At 43.1% G+C, this 20,094-nt stretch overlaps 2 protein-coding genes across 7 annotated transcripts in view; both read left to right on the forward strand.

The window, feature by feature from the left end:
* The window catches only part of SUN1 (Sad1 and UNC84 domain containing 1), a 32,988-nt gene extending 26,791 nt beyond the window's left edge, over positions 1-6,197 (forward strand). For all 6 annotated transcript variants that reach the window (XM_033073925.1, XM_033073922.1, XM_033073927.1 and 3 more), the window contains 7 exons: positions 482-617; positions 1,148-1,402; positions 1,915-1,999; positions 2,400-2,515; positions 2,969-3,136; positions 3,990-4,082; positions 4,481-6,197. In XM_033073925.1, the coding sequence (XP_032929816.1) occupies positions 482-617; positions 1,148-1,402; positions 1,915-1,999; positions 2,400-2,515; positions 2,969-3,136; positions 3,990-4,082; positions 4,481-4,594 (967 nt within the window). In that variant the 3' untranslated portion in view covers positions 4,595-6,197. The remainder of the gene's footprint in view (positions 1-481; positions 618-1,147; positions 1,403-1,914; positions 2,000-2,399; positions 2,516-2,968; positions 3,137-3,989; positions 4,083-4,480) is intronic.
* A 520-nt stretch (positions 6,198-6,717) lies between these two features.
* GET4 (guided entry of tail-anchored proteins factor 4) lies at positions 6,718-18,563 on the forward strand. Its single transcript, XM_033074391.1, has 9 exons — positions 6,718-6,931; positions 11,124-11,202; positions 11,616-11,697; positions 11,987-12,136; positions 13,726-13,864; positions 15,654-15,794; positions 15,879-15,954; positions 16,114-16,186; positions 17,220-18,563. Exons 1-9 carry the CDS (start codon positions 6,774-6,776, stop codon positions 17,306-17,308), a joined length of 987 nt encoding a protein of 328 aa, XP_032930282.1. The 5' UTR covers positions 6,718-6,773; the 3' UTR covers positions 17,309-18,563.
* The last annotated feature ends 1,531 nt before the right edge of the window (positions 18,564-20,094 follow it).

Here is a 20,094-nt window from a genome sequence, read left to right on the forward strand (position 1 = left end):
TAGAATGATGGTTGAGGCCTTTTTCCATAGCATTCACTGGACAGTGATCTATCTTAGTCATGTATGAGCTGCTGTTTGTAACTCAGCACTGCCTCTGGAGTTACTCTAGTTGAGTGAGGTAGCCTGAGACTCACTCTAACCAGAGGCAAACTCACACAAAGTTTGACAGGTTTACCAGAAGCCCTTAAATTCCCCAAAATCCGAGTAAGTTTGAGTTATTAACTTGTCAACTTGCTGATAATCTGAAGTCATCACTGCTGGATTTTTCTATTACTTCAAAATACTTTGCTTTGAATATAATAATTCTAAGTATGCCTTAAGTAACAGCATGTTACAACTGCAGGTTCACTGTGTATATTGTGGTGAACAGCTCAACTAGGAGAACACTTTGTATTAGACAAGTATATTCTCACACCTTTGGAATTTGATGGAATGATTCCAACTACTCTTTTCCTAATGATTGGTTCTTTGTTTTTGTCAGAGATGATGATCAATACAGTCTACTTATGTCCAAAATTAAAAAGCTAGAACTGGAGCTGGCTTCTATGAAATCAGAGCTGTTATCTGGGGAGAGTGTGAAGACGAGTTGTGAGAAAATGGATGTCATTCATGAAAAAGTAGGTTCTGCAACTTCTCTAACTGTCCCAGTAAAATTTGATATCACTTGGTTTTGTTCACTGACTTTATTGAAATGCACTGCAGAGAATAACATGGAGGAAGTATTAATCTTAAAGAATGACAGTGTTGTACATAGGGTTGCTGTGAATTTTTCCATTAGTCCATAACACTTTTCTAGAGAGAAGTTTATTGTTTGTTTTCTGCAATGACAGGGCTTTGCTTGTAAGTTATGACATAGTAGCAGTTCTCTGTATAGCACTTTGTTGATGTATTTTGCTAACCCATGGAAATATGGAAAAGAAACTCATGTAAAAGCTAGTTAGGTTTGTTATCTGAGATTTATTTCTAAAAATTCTGCTTAAGTTCTTTTGAAGCCTTTTGAAAGGTCTGACTGGAATGTAGCCAACAAAATACTGCAATATTGATATGGGATTATTGACTTTTATTTAATGACTTGTGATAACAGTCTAGCTATGTGCCTGTTGTATATTTATAAAAATTAACTATCATTATTAATGGCTTCTACTAGGTAGATGCCCAGGTCAAAGAATCTGTCAAGCTAATGCTTTTTGGTGATCAACAAGAAGACTTCCCTGAATCACTTCTCCAGTGGCTTACCTCCAATTTTGTGAGCAAAAGCGATCTACAGACTTTGCTGAGGGATCTTGAGTTGCAGATCCTCAAGAATATTACTCTCCATATGTCTGTAACAAACCAAAAAGTAACATCTGAAGTAGTTACAAATGCTGTGACTAATGCAGGGATTTCTGGAATCACAGAAGCGGTGAGTGAGTTTTAAGGTCTCAAAAGTTCAAGTAAAACTGGAAAGAGTTGTTTCATGGGTATTTTGTGAAGCAGGACTGTCAACATAAATGTTAATGATTTTAGGAGATGTCAGGAACATCAGTTGAAATGAGGAGAACTGCAGAAAATGCTGTATCAAGTGTATTCTCACAGCATTGTTTGTTGCCTGTTGTGAACACTTGCTTTTTTTCAAAGTGTGCTGTCTTGAAAATTGAACTCCCAAGAAACAAGTATACCAAAGAAATGCAGTTCAGGTCTTGGGAAGAAGGAATGCAGATTTTAAAAAAACAACCAAAGACAGCAGTCAAGATGCAGTATGAACTTGTATTTTAAGATAGACAGCCATGCATTAAAAGTTGCCTCTGTCTTGATAGAGGCTTTTGAAGACTTATGATGAAGACTTGCAACTTCACAGATATGTAAATATCACTTTATCACTTGATCTTATTAAAATATTTTTCCTTCCATTCTCTTGTATGTGTCCACCTCTAGCAAGCACAGATTATTGTAAATAATGCACTGAAACTCTACTCTCAAGACAAGACTGGGATGGTGGATTTTGCCTTGGAATCTGGAGGTAAATAGAGAAAACACCATTTTTACATTCATGCTTTTAGTAGTGGTGGAAATATTAAAATGAAGAGCAAGGGTTAGAGCATTTTTGTGTGTTGTCTCATCATCAGATCAGTGCAATCTGTGATGGTGTTTACAGGGCTGAACATCAGCCTAGGTGTGCATGGACAGGAATAGTATAGTTCTCAACATGTCTACAGCTGGATAAGAAAGAAATTAAAAACCTTCAACCTGTTCTTAAAATAACATTGTATGTGATAGAAGCATTGTATCTATTATTAGAAAATTATTAGATCTTAACAAGATCTTTAATCTGGTATTCAGCAAGCTTTTATATAATCTCTTAGTTACTCATTCCTTCTTGAAGACTTTTATTTCTGCTAACCTGATCTATCTTTTTTGAGGTGGCAGCATTCTGAGTACTCGCTGTTCTGAAACCTATGAGACCAAGACAGCATTGATTAGCCTCTTTGGAATTCCTCTGTGGTACTTCTCTCAGTCTCCCAGAGTGGTGATTCAGGTAATTAAAGGTCAAGTAAACAAATGCAGCCATGTTATTTTGTGTTGAGTGGCTTGGAATGGGTGCTGGGTGTATCTCTAATATATTGGGGCACAGGTACTTTGAGCTGTGTTCCCGAGGGTGGGATTCTTCTGGCAGTCCCTGGACACAGGACTCACAGGAAGCTTGGATGGTGCACTGGGCTTGTGTGAAGTGGGAGGGCTGGGAGGGTTCCTGTTGAGAACTAATCTCAAGGTAGGTCTTCAAAACACCACTGTTAGCTCAGGAGGATATGGTGTCTTCCTCAAGAGTTCCACCAAGGAGATTATTTCTGCCCCTTACTGTTTCAGTGTGTCCCTAAGAACTCAGAATTCATGACAACTCTTTATTACAATAAAAATAAATTAGAAAACACTGTAGCACTGTTTTTGCTGTTGCATCCCATTTTGTTCTCTCCACCTTCCTTCTGTGCAGCCGGACATGTATCCAGGAAACTGCTGGGCTTTCAAAGGATCACAGGGCTACCTTGTGGTGAGACTTTCCATGAAGATCTATCCAACTGCCTTTACACTGGAACACATACCAAAAACTCTTTCACCAACAGGGAATATCACCAGTGCTCCTAGGAATTTTTCAGTATATGTAAGTCTGTCTCTGATTTTAAGTTGATATTTATACACAGAATATTTGTGTTCCCTACCTTGGAAAATAGTAACTTGGGGGAGAACAACTAAGATGATCATAAACTGTTTCACTCATTGCTCTTAAAAATTGCTTTTGTTTATGAGCTTTGAGATTATGAATAAGAAGTGTTGCAACTAATTTTGGGTGAGTTCTTTACTCTTGCTCTATACAATAGTAGTAAACACTTTTGGAGGGAGATAATGATTATTCAAAACAATCAATGATTAATTAATCAATTTATTTGATCTAGTTCTTTCATACACTTTGTTTCATCCTCCCTCCCATTCTTCCTTTCACCGCCCACTATCCCTTCCATTTTGTCTCTGCACCTTAGCTGTGATGTGCCTTAAATAATCTTTTAATTCATTTTACCCAGCACCACAGTTGTGTCAGCAGGATTTCAGAACAGAACAGACCACAGGGAATATCAGGGAGCAGTTATGATATTTGAGAACTTTTTGTCAGGCTTTTCCACATGCTTAAACAGTTACCTGCAAGCATCTGAATCTTGACTTCAACCTTGATGTTCTCACACTGTTTGTCCTGAGCAGTTTATATTGTATACTGAGATATGGGTTTGGCCATGAAAATTAGACTTTGACCATGAAAACATGTAAACAGCACAGCTATTTACAGGGCAGCAAACTGGAATACAGAGCTGTGCTTGAACTTTTAGTTACATGGGAAACATTCTGATCTGGCTTAATAGACCTTCAAGTGCTGTCCCTTGATACTCTGTGTTAGGCATGCTTCTAGTTTGGGTTTGATTGGAAATTTGATGGAAGCAAAAATCTTTATCCTGTTGCTGCAGGGTCTGGATGATGAATATCAAGAAGAAGGCAAGCTTCTAGGAGAGTATGTCTATGATCAAGATGGAGAACCACTGCAGATGTTTCCAGTGATGGTAAGTCTGGATTATAAGATTTAAAGTGTCAGGAGAAAGTTACTTTTATTTTCTACACTTGTGTGCATTGAGCAGTGAAGGGAAAAGGCCTTGTTCTCATCTGGGCACTGTAGAAGCTGAGGTGGAAAGTATCTCCCTACCTCTGCCCTAAAAGCTGTGGCCTAAATGGATGAGAGGGGACTGGACACAAATGATGGGAAGTTGCTAAACATGGGAAGAGTCTGTTCCATGCTGCTTCAGACTCAAGTAACTGTAAGGCAAGGAAGGTTCTGTTCAAAGGATCAGAAAATTCCCAAAGCATAACTTAGGTTCCTGCAAGTACCAATAGTCATTAATAACTAGGAAAGCTGTTAATGCCAGAACCCTGACACTGATTTGTTTGCTTTTTTCTTCTCCAGGAGAAAAATGAAGAGGCATTCCAAATAGTGGAGCTGAGGATTTTCTCTAACTGGGGCCATGCAGAGTACACCTGCCTTTATCGGTTCAGAGTGCACGGGAAACCTGCCGAGTAATTCACACTACAGCTGGCTGGCTGCTTTGTACATTTTGTTCCTAATCTGTATATACTGGGAAGCCTACAACACTGGAATCTGTAAAGGATGAGGATGCAAGGTGCACACTGCAGAACTATTGATCCTCTGGCAAAGGCAGAAGACTGTCAGCAGAAATGTATAAACCCCAAGTTTTATTTGCTCTAAAGCTCAGCTTGTAATTGCCAGTTCGCTTCATATTTCTGTGTCCATGCTGAGAGAAATAATGCATGCAAACAGCTCTGGTTCATAAAGCCCAGTTGGCAAACAGGTGACACATATTTTATTACAAATGAATGTATAGGTTTTTTTAAAAGAATAAACCACTTTCTGCAACTAGGAATCTGTTCTTTTTTAATCCAGGACTTGACTGCATACTTTTGCTAGCTTGGCACCATAAGCCAAAAACTGTGGTACACTTTGAACACTGACTGTGGCTAAAGGTGTCCTTCAGTTCACATTTGGTTTTGACCTTTTTGGTGGATCCAAAAGGGCTTCTTTGCTACATGTTGAATATAATAAATACTACTGTCAGGGAAAGCTAACACAACCAAAACCAGTTTAAACACCAGCGACTGAGAATGCTTTACTGTAATTTGTGGCTGCGAATTGCTCTAAAAGTCAGGGATAACTTGAAGTAACTGAAGTTATTTTAAGGGTTTTTACCATGGCAGCTTGGCCAGTTTGTTCTTTTTTTAGTGTCAATCCCAAATCGACCTTGGTGTACTGATTGACTGGCTCGGAGCTGATAAGCCTGCTGCATTGTTCAGTAAACACTGCTCTACAGCAGTTGCACTACCTTAGTTTGTCAAAAGTGATTTCTTTGGGACAAAATCTCCTTAGACTGGTTGTTATACTCCATAAATGTACTGTGAGAATTTGTGTGTGGAAAATAAGCCTGAAGTAATTCTCGCTGCGTCACATTTACAAGAGGGACTCGAGCTCAGCGCTGCTGTGTGCGAACACGGGCATTCCTGATCCTCCCCACAAGCCTTAGTTTGGGTACCAGATGAGTAGAGTTGCTCTTGGAAACAACATTTCCACCTAGAACGAGATGAAACTGCTAATTGTCCCCCTTAGCCTTGCTGCTTTGAAGATCCTTTTTGGAAAAGATTCCTGAAATTCACTTGTATGCAGAATTTTTATCTTGCTGTTCTAGTGCATTTTGTAATTACACAGAACTGTTACCACACGGACCTGCTGACTGGTTTTTTCTGAATTGAGTTACGTATGTTGCACAACAGTCCTGGAATGTTTGAAATACAAAGTCTCCATGTGAAGAACTGTTTTTCACTCGACCTAGAGACAGAACCTAAGGCCTACGCAGAGTGGTAGATGAACACATGTACAGGTGTTTTCATATTATAGGTTACATATTTAAAATTAGAATTATCCTGTATAAATTGAAGTTAGGTAGCTGGGGGGGGAATATTTTGAATAACACTAACTTATTTTTAAAAAGCAAGATAGGACTTTGTGCAATGTATTTTTGTAAATGCTTTTCAAAATGTCTGTTATTCTTTGCTGCCTCCAAACTGACAAGATGCTATTGAGATGTTTAAATAAAGAGTTTTAATTTTTGAAAGTGCATGTAATACTTGAAACAAGAAATAAAGCCTCTTTTCTGTATTTTTTTTTTTTACTAGCTGCTTAAATAAGTGAGGAAAGACTGATTTTAAAATTGCCCTGAGCTGGGGCGGGTGGGGGTGTGGATTTCACTGAGGCTTTTACAAGGGCTTTACGGGGCAGAGTGAAGCCCCAAACAGCAGAGGTGGAGATTTGGGAAAAAAGCACACCTGGGTCATTGCTGTCTGACTTTCGGCTGTGTGAAGGGTGGGGGGTGCCTTAACTCCTGATCCCTGAGCCAGAGCCGTCCTCAGCCACTCTGCTTGCCTGCGCTCCATCAACCGCTCCTTGATTTTTACTACTTTATAAAATAATTCTGTCGTCTCCTGTGCTGCTGTGCGCCCCGGGGCTGCTCCCGGGGTTCCTCTCGCCGTTCGCAGCCCCAGCGCCGCCGTTACCGCCCGAGCCGCCGCGCGCAGCCGCGCGGGCTGAGCCTCGCGGGCCGCCGTCCGAACGGGCGGAAGCCGGGCAGCGGGGCGCCGCGGCGGTGTGCGCATGCGCCCGGCCCCCGCCTCCCCTCCCCTCCTCCGCGCTGATGGCGGCCGCGATCATGGCGGCGGAGCAGGAAGCCGCGAAAGGCGGCGGCGGCAGGAACCGCGGCGGCGTGCAGCGCGTGGAGGGCAAGCTGCGCGCCAGTGTCGAGAAGGGCGATTACTACGAGGCGCACCAGATGTACCGGACGCTCTTCTTCAGGTAGGGCCGCGCCGGGCCCGGCGCGCCGCCCCTCCCCCGCCCGGCCTTCCAGAGCCTTCCCACGCAGTCTCCCCCGCTGCCACCCGCCGCGCCCACGGCCGCTCCCCATTGGCCAGCGCGCCTGTCCATCTCCGCGCCCCGCTCCCTGATTGGTCCGCGTGGGGGCGGGGTGGGGCGGGGGCGCGGCGCCGGCCCAAGCGGGGCCCGGGCCGGACCGGACAGCCGCGGCCTCAGGTTCGGCTCGGCCCGGCCCGGCCCGGCCCAGCCGCGTCACCTCCCTCGGCCCCGCCGGCGCAGTCAGCGGCTTGGGGCGCCGGGGGAGCCGCTGCTCGCCGGCCTTTGGAGGTCAACCTTGGGCCGGTCCGTGCGCCGCCGGCCGGACACTGACCAGTGACGCGCGGGGGCTGTTGCGTCACACTGCCCAGAGGTCACGGGCACAGCGGAGTTTCGGCCCCGCGTTCCCCACCGCTTTTCGGTGGCTCCACGTTCCGGGGAGGCCGAGCGAGGCCCCCCGGCCAGCGGGATGGGCTCGGGGTGTCTCCCCAGGCGTCTCCTGGCGCTCGGGTCGGGGCTGGCTCCGTGTCCCGGGGCCGTCCTGGAGCTGAGCCCTGCACAGCCGGTGCTGTGCCAGCTCCGTGAATGTCAGGTGGCTGCGCCGTGGCGGGTTCAGCCTTTGGAGGTTGATTGTTGCTCACCGGGACATGCGGCCGCTTTGGTGCACGGCACGGTCACCCTGGGGCCGCGGTCCGAAAGGGGCAGCGCTCAGCGTGGCCAGAACCCCTGCACGGAGGAGCTTTTTGGAATAAATTCCACTTGGTGTAGTACTTGTGTACGTGACGGTGACTCAGTAGAGCAGGCCTGGGCATTTATTCAGAAATGGTACTACTGCCTCTTTTGTCATAAGGAAATTCTTTTTATTGCAAAACATTTTTAGGCTTCATTTTTCACATCCACTGCAACTTGCAGTGGTCACCCTTTCTCTCATCAGATTTGAACATGTAGAGCTTTGCTTGCAGGATCACAGAAGGAGGTGTTTGTTCTAGGGGCTTCCTCACTTGGTCCCAGCTTTGTTTACTTGTGCTTCTGCTGGGAGAGGACAGGATGGAAACTTGGCTTTACAGAATCAGTTAGGCTGGAAAAGAACTCTGATGTCATCAGGTCCAACTTTTGGCTTTCATCACCTGTCAGCTGGACAGTGGAGTTCCACATCTGGTTGTTTCTTGAACCCTTCTAGGGCATGTGACTCCACCCACCTCCCTGTGCTGCTGGGCCCAGTTCCAGTGCTTGACCACCCCTTCTGTGAAGAAGTTTCTCCCAGTGTCAGACATGAACCTCCTGCTAAAGCTGTTTGCTGTCATCCTGTCACAGCTGCCTGGGAGAAGAGCACCTGACTCCAACCTCCTTTCAGATACTCTAGAGAGAAGAGTCCCCCTGAGCCTCCTTTTGTCCAAGCTGAGTGCCCCCCAGCTCCCTCAGCTGCTCCTTGTCATACTCAGCTCCATTGCCCTTCTCTGGACACATTCCAGCCTCTCAGTGTCTTTCTTGAAGTGAGAAGTCAAACTGGACACCACCCTCCCTGTCCTGTGTCGTGTTAGGATGAGAACAGGCCTGTGAGTAAGCACAGAAAAACAGAAGTCATGGAAGCAACTGGGAAGAAAGTCCTTGGTGCATAATCCTCCTGGTGCTCCCAGCCCAGGCTCAGCCAGCCTGCCCTGCCCTGCCCTGTACCAGCACCATCACTTTAAATCAGTTTGTTCTTCCATAACCTCTCTGATGGGATCAGCCAGGCACTGTCCAGACCTTAAGACTTAAATTGTATTTGAGAATAAATCTAAATTTAAGACAAAGCCTGGCCTATTTTGTAGCAGGGATTATGTGATGTGGTGTGAGAAGTCTTGGCTCAGGAGGTCACTTCTCCTCCAGTCTTCTGGATGTATTAACTCACATACTCAAGCCTCCCTGAATTAATTTGGAATCAAAGATCCTGCCTTTTCCATTTTAAATACATATGAAAGGACGTGTTTAGTTAAATGAAAAGGTGACATTTGCATGGCTGGGTAGTCTTGTCAATCCTCTGTAAAATGTGATAAAAATCAGCATTTTTTCAGACACAATAACACTTGCTGGGATGACCTGAGCTCTGGAACTGACTGGGTTAGCTAGTGCTTTTAAACACATGAGCCTGTAAAACATTTGTCTTGTCTGTCACAGGGTAAACTTGAAATGCAGACTCAGTTTCATGCACTGAGATGTATTTTAGGGTGGAGGAAGGGGAGAAGTGGAGGAGGAAAGATTACCATAAGCCTGCCTCCTGCAGACTTATTATCCCTCCATGATCCACAGAGCAGGTGGAAAATTGCTGTTTCTGCCTAACCCTGAGCTCCCCTGGACACACCTGAGCTGGTGGTGTTTGTTACTGCCAGGCTGGCTGGGCTGAAAGCTTCTGTCTTCATGGTTTGGTAACTGAGTCACTCTTCAAAGTGTAATATTTACATCTATTACTATTTCCCTGATACTTGTAGGTCATTTTTCTGGTATAAATAATGTGTTCCAGGATTTCTCTTGTTTTAAATGCCATTTAGAGCAATGTCATCAATATTTATTTTTATTAAACAACTTTTCAGATAGAAGTTATTTGAAAAACCCCAGCTCTTTAAAATGTACTTTATGTCATAAAAATGTTTTAGCATCTTTTATTATATTCTGTAATAATTCTCAGATTAAGAGCTTCCATGTAGCATTGTGAATCTACTGTAAGTAGAATTTATGGAAGTGGATCCGTGCTGAGTCCAAGTCCTAGGAGCAAACCTGGATGGGAGCCCAACTATAAAAACGTTGGAACTACGGATTCATTTGACTCACATTTACCATGGTGATTGCAAATTCGAGTTGTTGAGGATTATTCCAAAACACTCTCGTTGTACCTCCCATTATCTCAGTTCTGTTTTGGATAAAAGACCTTGGTGTTTCTCAGTTGATAGCAGGGTGGGAGGAATGTCTCCTGCCTTGTTTATTGTCTGTGTGGTGCTACCAGTAGGGCCTGTCCCCAGAGGGGACACGTGTGGCAGGAATGTGGGGCACAGCACAAGAGCTTTGAGATGCTCTGGTTGTCCCTTTGGTTGGTGTGACCCCCGCCATGGCCATGCTGTCCTGCTGTCCTGCTTCACCCCCAGAACCTCCAACCCCTCTGTTACCCCATGAGCACTTTTGGGCTTTGGAACAGCCTGGGGAGCCCCAGGGCTTCAGGAGCAGAGGGGCTGCCCTGAGGCCTGGCAACAGAAAGGGGTGACACAGGCACAGCCCAGCCAGGTATGGGACAAACCAAACTGCAGGTGCTAAAGCATCAGGGTATGCTGATAAGAGCAAGTCAGCTACTGAGAACACAGACTTTTTGAGTAGCAGTTAAGAGAAATGGAATTTGGAAACTCTGCCACACCTAAGCTGCTTTTATGGGAAATGCTGTGTTTACAAGCTGGAGCTGTGACTCTCCAAGAGCTGTAGTTACTGACAGTGATGATGTGCAGGAGGCTGCAATCACAGCTCTGTGGTAAGAGGTCCTGAGGTAACCACTGGCAGCAAATTCTTTAATTCCTTATTTCTTTGTTAACTCTTAAGTGAGAGAGAAGGGTGGAAGGTATGTTTTGAAGCATTATATTTTGTTTCTTTTAAAGTGTTGCATGGTGAATCTTGCTGGCTGTGCTTATTTTACTCTTGAGCCCATGAGAGACGAGCTCCTTTGGTTCAGCAGAGGACTGGGACAGGCTGATGTCCCTGGCAGAGTTTTAGTGGTCAGAGAGACTTAGACCAGTGGAAAGGTCAGTGAGCTCTCCAGGAGGTATTCCAAAAATTGGTTCACTGGGATGGCTTTGGTAGAGGCTCAGTACATTGGCATCATTTGCTCAGTTGAGGTCTTGGATTCATTCCCTTTTCGTGTTCCAGCCCCAAATGTATTTGTAACTCTCTCCATTTTCATACTTATATTCTTGTTTTATTCCATCAGGTCTGGAGCAGAAAACTGATTGCAGCTTGCAGTTCAAGCTACATCATTATTGAAACTAACCTGATTTAAAAATAAATCCCTTGTCATTATTTTAAATTTTAGCAATCTTTTAATCCTTTAAATATAAGCAACTTTAAGCATACACAGCTAACTTAGTGGTAATTTTTATAATGGCTTTGATATATTTTTCAGGTATATGTCACAAGGAAAACATGCAGAAGCAAGAGAACTAATGTATTCAGGGGCTTTACTGTTCTTCAGTCATAACCAGGTAAGTCACTGGTTTGGTGTGTGGGGCTTGGGGGCAGGGGATTGTTACACCCAAGATTTTGAGAGATGAATGGTGAGTTCTCAGTGGTAAATGTTTGGGGCAATGGCTTTGTAATCTTTTGTTTTATCTCTTTGTTGAGCCTTTCTGCACAAAGAAGGGTTATGCCAAGCTGGAACATGCAGCAGTAGTGTTTGTGAGCATCCAAACAATGCCTGTGTTCTGCTTTCCTGGAGGCTTCTCTTTGATGCCATCAAATTACTATAATTTTTTTATCAGGAAGGCTGAGACTTGATACTGTGCCCTAGCTGTAGATGTTGATAAAAGCATTAAACCTGCTGCTGCCAAAATTCTGGTTGATGTTTCTTTTTATGCCCTGATACATTCATCACTGCCAGTATGTGTCTGTTTTGTAGCAAAACAGTGCTGCTGATCTGTCCATGCTGGTTTTGGAGTCTTTGGAGAAGTCGGATGCAAAAGTAGCAGAAGACCTTTTAGGTGAGGTGACCTCTGCTCTTGGTTTGGTGGCATTTAGTTGTGATTTCCCCTTCACAGTGACTTGTTAATAGTCTTGAAAGCTGCAATCCTTTTGGATGCATTCCCAACATGGCAAAGGGTCAGCTTCCCCATAGGAATGGACTGGGGGAAACCTAGAGAATTATGGGCTCCTGATGGCTTGGTGGGCATACTTGGAACTACCCTGCTGCCTGTCCTTAAGATGTCTTAAAAGCAGCAGATAATCTTATTTTTCTTAATGCTAAATGTTTTTCAATATTATTGCTTCTAGAAAACTTGGCTAAATTGTTTAGTTTAATGGATCCAAATTCTCCTGAAAGAGTGGCTTTCGTATCCAGAGCACTAAAATGGTCCAGTGGGGGATCAGGAAAACTTGGACATCCAAAACTACACCAGTTACTAGCTATTACCCTGTGGAAAGGTAAGAAAAAAATCAACTGGGTTTTCTGTGTTTTCCTTAGAAGATGTGGAAAGCAAGCTGCTTTGGGAATAATCTTAGGAAGCTGAGATGGAAATGTTTGATTGAGTTCTGCTATTACCTGATTTTTGCATTAATGTCTTCTTAATGTTACAGGAGAAAAAATGAATCTGTAGCTGTATATTAGTGCAAATTCCAAAACACAGCTGCTGTAAAGCTCTCTGTAAAAGGCAGGTTGATCCTTTGGACATTGAGGTAGTTTGATTGTGTCATTAGGAGGAAAATTGCCAGGGAGCAAAGATGTTCTGTTGGCAAGTTTTTTTTTGTTTTTAAATCCTGGGTAAACATGACAAAGATTGAAATACATCACCTGGCATCCAAAACAGTCTTTGGACTGTAATTAAGTACTTTTTGAGAAGTTGGCCAGCAGAGTTATTTCAAAATGAATGCTGTTCCCTTTGATTTATGAGCCATTTTATCACTTGTGATGGGATGCAAGAGAAACAAAATGCTCTAAATAATTATTTTACTTTTGGATGATAACCAGTATTTACAGTCTTGTGGTCAAAACATAACAAAGGTGATTGAGAACAGTTGACTACATGCCATTTTTTCTGTGGTTCCTCATGGATAAGTGTGCAAGATGATTGTTTATTTTACCTTTTTCAGTAACTGCCAAGTGATGACAGTGGTTTCATGCAACAACCCTGACCCAGTCATGGTCAATGCTGCAGCCTCTCTGTGTGCCATAGGCAATTCCCTAGCTGCTCTCTTGGGATTTATTGCTAGTCTGATGGCTGCTGCCAGCCAGAAAGGGAGGATTTTTCTCACAGCATTCAAGTTAGAGGCTGTTACAATTAGGATAAGAAACAGTTGCATTCTGAAAGTAAAAGTCCCCATTTTGTAGCCGACTGCTCGCTGTTCTCTTGTAGTGCAAGATGCCTACATTTTCTGAGTCTGTAGCTTTTTAAGTTTCATCACTGAAGGCTCAGATTTTTAAAACAAACCTTTCAAATTCAAAAGATTAGCAGCTATCCAGTTTTGTCATTGCAGTGATTTTGCACAATCCTTTGCTTCAGGGTCTAACAAATCATTGCCATTTCTTAAACCATTTTTCCTATAGAATTGCTGTTCTGTTCAGCATATGGGAGTGATTTTAGTTTTGGTAGCAAGAGTGGGCTAAGCTAAAAATAGGAAATCAAAGAGGGATGCTGAAGGTACTGTTTGACTTCTTGGTGCACATGGTCCAATATGAAATTTCTTGATTCCTGTCCTAAACACTGGTGACAGCACATCAACTGTCAGCATTCACTTAGATAGAATAATATGACCAAGGTTCAAGCCAGCAATAGCTGTGAGTAAACTGTATTTAATAGCAGTTGTTCAAATGTACTTAGGGTAAAATTTATTATTATCTCCCTTTATAAATTGTCTGTAACTTACAGACTTTTTACTAGCTGCCTTGTTTATATACCACACCTGTAACTCTTGTTCTTTTACCAGCTAATAAAGTGCAAGCCTAATAAATTTATTTTTATATTCAGGTACATTGAACTGATTTCTTAAAAGCCTTTTCCTTTTTCTTTTTCTAGAGCAAAACTATAGTGAATCTCGGTATCACTTCTTGCACTCGACAGATGGTGAGGGCTGTGCGAATATGCTGGTGGAATACTCCTCATCCCGTGGATACCGCAGTGAGGTGGACATGTTTGTAGCTCAGGCAGTACTACAGTAGGTGTTAAACTTCTTTTGGAGCATTTTGCTGAGATGACATTATGTGTGGGACCACATACTAGTCTAATTTAACCACACAGTCTTTGCAAAAGAAACTGTGAAACTAGCCAGAGCAACAACAGGAGAAAACTGTCTGAAAACCCATGTGTTAAATTCGTCAGACTGGGGAGAAAAAAAAGTAAAATAACGTATTAAGGTCAAAACCTGAAATTATGTTAATTGCCTGAAGAATGAATGTAATCTGTTTAACCCTGAAAGCACGATTCTTGGCTTTATTAACACCACTTTATGTCTAGTTAGAGTTTATTAGTATGTTCTTACAAATACTGGATTCAAGCATACCCTGTATTTAGCACAGAACTTGCTCTCACTCAGGTCCTAAGAGGCAACTTGTCCTGGTCAGCCTGGTCTGTGAGCAGCAGCTTGGTGGCTCTTGCCTTGACAGAGTTGCTGCTAGCTCTCATTTAGGCATTTATTTTGTAGGAGGTGGGAATGCAAGCTATTGTGTGCTTTTGCAGAGCTCATGTAGAATGAAGGTTGACAAAGCCAATTTTACTGTGTTTAATCAGCTGATGGCTTTCTTCAGGCAGGGAAAGCAGCTCATGGAGGAGTCTGAGGAGGAGGTGGAGACAGGACTGTGTGGCAGGGAGTCAGGGAGAGAGTAGGTGTTGGGGGAGAGGGAGGAGGTGAGAGCAAGTTTGTCTCTCTTTTGGCAGCAGTGAGCTGTCATGTCAGATTTGTCCTGCTTTCCATAGCTGGTTGCTATAGATTGCTGTGATTTTGAGCAATAGCAAATGCTTTATAGAAATCCAATATGTGCAGGACTCAAACATTTTTATGGGGAGAAATTCTGTGAAGAAGTTAAAGATTATTATAGTGTTTACACAGCACTTCTACTGCATCCTTTACTGGCCTATATATCAAATAATGTGTTAGATCCTCTTACATGGTAGTTTATTCTCTAATGAAAATAATTGCAGTTCTGTGCTAGCAGTGAGGCAAAACAGCCCCAAGCCCTTGCACATGTGAGGATGTAGAATTAGAGGCCAGCCTGCCATCAAAAATGAGATGGCTTGTGGCAGCCTTCCTAGTGTTTGCTGACAGCATTTGTCCCAGATAAAGGCCTGTTAGGCCAATGGGACTTGCAGAGATTGCCAGTTAAATTAACTGGACCTGAGCAAGGATTTGATCTGTTTGGGAAATTGATCTGTTGGGGACAAATGGCTTGGGAGTTCAAAGTACAGCTTTATTATGAGACTTTTAAGCATGTATGTCAAACTATTAGTGGCCCTGATGCCACATTATGTTGAGGTGGAAAAGAATGACAGAGTCAACAAATACTGACAGATACATACTAAAAGGAGATGTGTTTGGGGATGAATGGGTCTTTAATTAGTTTTTAACTCAGCTTAGTAAATCCTGGACCTGTAGATGGAATATCACGTTAATGTGAATTACAGGGTAGCCAGTCATTCCACATTTTAAAAATTGATGTTCTGTTTTAGTAACCATCCTGCACAATCTGCTTAGATCCTTGTTAAACTCGTTCTATTAATGTTTAATGTCTGTGTTCCCTCCCAACCTGCCTATACCAGTGTGTTCTAGTAGTGCTTTTCCCCTTCCTCAGCTGATGGCCAAACCATCCATTTCTACCAATTGTGCATCAGTTCAAGCCTGAGATGGCCTCTGTGCACAAGTGAAGTAGAGTTTGGCTTCCCTTTTTCTGTGGAGAAACCATTTCTCTACCCTTTGTTTTTAACTTGCCCCATTCTCTTTCCTTTTTCAGATTTCTCTGCTTAAAAAATAAGACCAGCGCATCAGTTGTTTTTACGACATACACACAGAAACATCCTTCGATAGAGAAGGGTCCGCCCTTTGTGCAACCGCTGCTCAACTTCATCTGGTTTCTGTTGTTGGCAGTTGATGGGTACAGTCTGATTTCTGTCATGTCGTTCTTGGTTTCTTTTTCAGTTGTTAACTGGGATTACATTTTTGGTTGTTTCCTTTCTAGAGGAAAATTAACAGTATTTACAGTATTGTGTGAACAGTATCAACCTTCGCTGAAAAGAGACCCCATGTATAATGAGGTGAGTTATTCATAAACAGGATTTTTTCTCACTGAATTAATGAAATAATGGCTGATTGCCTCCAGCTTTGTAGATAAGAGCTAGTGATTTACCTTGTGCCCATAGTATTTCTACCTGTAAATGAAATAAATGACTTTTTTTCACCTTGTGTCCCTACAGTACCTAGATAGAATAGGACAGCTTTTCTTCGGAGTTCCGCCCAAGCAGACCTCATCCTACGGGGGATTGCTAGGTAAGCTCTGCTTGTAGGAACCTCAGGGTTTGATCAGTGACCTGGATAAAACACCTGTGCTTGAAACAGATAATCTGTTCTAAGGAATTTGTAATTCTTTTCATAGCCTGTAGGAACAGCCCCTGCTGTAGATACAAGGTGAATGGGTTGCATGTGAAAGTAGTTTGGGAGAGCTTGTAGACTTTTCGTCACTGAGGAGGGGAGAAGCACTAAAAAAACTCCTATGCTTAATTTCTGACATTATGGTGTAGCTTCCTAATGTAAAGAAGCATCTTACTGGTGTTAAAGCTTAATTGCCTCAGAGTTCAGTGACTGGTATTTCTTAAACTAAGTATGGGGCTTTGGTGGAGATCTAATCTGTGCTGATGCAACATGAATGTGTCCGAAGAGGAAGTTCTGAAATTAATACTGCCCTTGTACAAGGACTGAAATGGAATAGAGAAATTCAGCCCTCATTTCCTGGCTCTTGAACAAAATGTGAATAAAATTAATGTTTTCCCTGAGAACTAAGCTTCTTTGTAAAGGGACTTGAAGCTTTACCTACAAACGTCAATTCACTGATACTCAAAGTTTGATCAAAAACATGAACATCGTGTTTTTACCATCCCTAATTTGCTTTTCAGCAATTCAGGCACCTGAGTTTCAGGCAATTTTTTTACAGCATAATGCAGACTGTGTCTGTTTTTTGATAGTTTTGCTGCTGGAGGTGCTTTTTTTCCTCTTTTGGTTGGGTTTTTTTCCCTCTGAGGGTGCAACTGCAGCACATAAATATGTGACTTTGGGTTTTTCCAGTGTATTCTTAGAGAAGGAACAGTATCAGTGAACAGCTAAGGCTGTGCAGCTTCCCAAATCAATATTCATAATGGAAACCAGTGTGGGATTACTGATGTCTTGGTGAGACTCTTCTACTTCAAAACTCTTGGGAGTTTTTTGTTACAGAAATCTGTACTGTAGCAGGACATAAGATTAGTTAAAAGTTTTTGAGATGAAAATGTAAAACTAATGATTTTGACTGTCCTGTATTTTATTCTAGGAAATCTTTTAAACAGTCTGATGGGAACTGGGGAAGATGATGACACAGAAGATGGTCAGGAAGACAGCAGTCCTATCGAGCTCGACTGAATGTTGTTGTCATTGGGTGCCGTGTAAATCTGATGATTCGATGACTCCAAAGACACTTTTGGAATTTGAATCCTGCAGTTGTTTCTTGGCTCCTAAAAGGGCTCCTCTGGTCTTTTAGAAATGGTTGCTGAAATGTTTATACTGTCAGTCTATATTATTTATGTAAAAAAAAAAAAAAAACCAAGAAAGAAACCAACAAAAAGTAGCCAAACGAACCAATCGGAGCGGTTGTTAGTGGGTTTCCGATCCGGCAGCTGGGGACTGATCAAACATAGTCTGCGGTTTCTGATGCAGTATTCCCTTTTGCACAGTCTTTCAATAAAGCATAAACATGGGGCTTGTCCTTCATGGCCTACCCAGTACCATCTCTGTTCTGAGAAAGCCTTCTTGCCCTCTGCCCTTTTCCAAGGAAGATCTCCAAAGGCAGGGGGAGCAGTTGAATAATTTGTGAGGCTGGTGCCAAAAGTACTGCGAGACGAGCCAAGCAGCATAATTTGAGATGCACATCCAAGAGACATTGATACAAGAACTTGCTTCCACTGCCATGAGTAACATGCACACCCTTCATACTGCCTGCCCCTTCCCAAGGCCAGGCTCTGGCTGAGCCCATGCGTGTGTTTAGCTGATACTTCCTGAAAAGCACAAGGTTGAATAGCTCTTGAGTAAAAGCCCAGCAGTGGAACGCAGGTAATTGGCTTCCAGGTGGATCTCTCTTACCTAGGTATAAAAATTTGGCATCTAAAATACCTCCTGTGGCTTGTGGCTCTACTTTGGAAGAGATTTGGCCAGTGTAAGTTCCCAGCTGTACGTGCAGGCGGCGGCGTTGCTGCGAGCAGAGCGGTTTGCCGTGGGCAGAGGATGTGTTTGAACTGGGCTGGATGGCAAGAAAAGGGATACTGCAGAGCTTCTGGTTCTTTATGATATATTTATTTTTCTTGGGTGATTGATTCATTTAACACTTTCTGTTAAAAAAAGAATAAATCAATAAATAATGGAGTAACTTCACCCCCAGCAGTAGGCATAGCCATTCTCCATCTCCTCTGTAACGCAGCACAGTCTGGTACAGGGAACAGGTGAAAGGGTGGGGAAACACTTTATTTTTTCATGATGAAAATAAAAAGGCTTAGATTAATAAACAGCAATCATGCATGGGGGAGGGATTAATACAAATTTATTGACTGTATGGAAAAAAAAGGCATTGACAGGAAGACTTTGTGTTAATTGTGAAGTCTCAAATAAACACTTTATACCAGGATGTGCAATATTGCTGCTTTCTAAGAGTTCCTCAAGCAGAGCTTTACATTTCTTGCTATTTTTTTCACTCTGCATTTGGCTATGGGTCATCCAGCCCTTAGTGCTGTAGCTTCACCTCTGTGCAGTAAAGGTGTAATTCTCTTGGGGTATTGGAATATCTGGAACAGATGGGGATTGCTTTGTGCAGCAGGTTAAGGGAAGAGCTCCCTTTCTGGGATGGTGCTGTCGACATTTAATAAATGATCTGGGATGGCAGTAGAGGTTAGAATCACATCATTTCTTTGCTTCTGGCTGCCAGGAATGTGCCTCTCAGGCAGTGTAAGGTGGCCACAGGCATCCAGCAGGTCCCCTCCTGTGTCCTGTATTACAACCCAGCGTGAGGTTGTTTGCCTCAGCTCTGTCTGCAGCCTCCAGCAGCCCCCACTCTGAGCCCTGCATGTGCCCTGACACCAAAACCCCAGCCCTGACAAGATGGCAGTGCTCCAGGGCTGGGGCACCCACAGGTGGATATAAAAGTGTACAGTAATTTCACGATTATAAGCCTCACCATTTTGACTAAAATTTTGGTCCAAACCCAAAGTGCGGCTTATAATCAGGTGTGGCTTATATATGGACAAAGAATGAAAAGTTGCTGTTTTAGTTTGGAGGACAGGTGTCTGCTGAGAAAGGCAGGAACTTCTCTTTGAAATGGAGAATGTAAACCCCTCCCTCCAAATTATTATAATTTTGAAATCAAGGGGCTCTCAGGCAAAAATATGGGAATTAGGAATAACAGTTCTTTTCTAGGGAAATTAAAATAGAAATACAGTACTACAAAGAAACAAACCCCAAACCCTGACACAGTCAGAGTACAACCTGGCACCCCGACAGGCAGGGTGTTGGCAGCAGTCCCATTCCATGGTGGCTGCATCCTCCTGCAGTGACAGATGTGGCTCAGTTGGAGCAGTGCTCCTGTAGAAGGTGTAGTTTCCCTCCAGAGGTCCAGTGGTGATGTGGAGAAATCCGGTTTTCCTCTGGAGTCCAGTGGAGAAAGGGGCTCCCTTAGTGTCCCAAAACCTCTGTTTTTATCTTGGTAAGAAATGTTGGGCTCTTCCCCCTGGCTGGAGCAACTCCCAATGGGATGCAGTAATTTTATCAGTCCCACAGTGGCACTCAATGGCCATGAGCAGAAAATGACTGGCTGGAGGAAGGATGGGTTGTGAAAAGATAAAGAACAATGCCCTGCCTGGTTTCAATGGATGGCCCATTAGCAGAATATCTGCTGTTGAGATCAGGATCACTGCCCCACCCTCAACAGATGGTGATAGAACAGATACCTTTTATCACACCCTGTATTGTAACGTGCAGCTTATAATCAGGTGTGGTTTATGTATGGACAAAGAATGAAATGTTGCTGGCACCCAGAAGTGCGGCTTATACTCAGTGCAGCTTATAATCGTGAAATTACTGTATATTCAATAATTACAACAGTATATACAGAACATATGTGTGTGTATAAAATATACCCAGGAATTTAAAATACATGTATATAC

The sequence above is a fragment of the Catharus ustulatus genome, chromosome 16 (assembly GCF_009819885.2).
Source record: "Catharus ustulatus isolate bCatUst1 chromosome 16, bCatUst1.pri.v2, whole genome shotgun sequence".
Classification (NCBI taxonomy): Eukaryota; Metazoa; Chordata; class Aves; order Passeriformes; family Turdidae; genus Catharus; species Catharus ustulatus.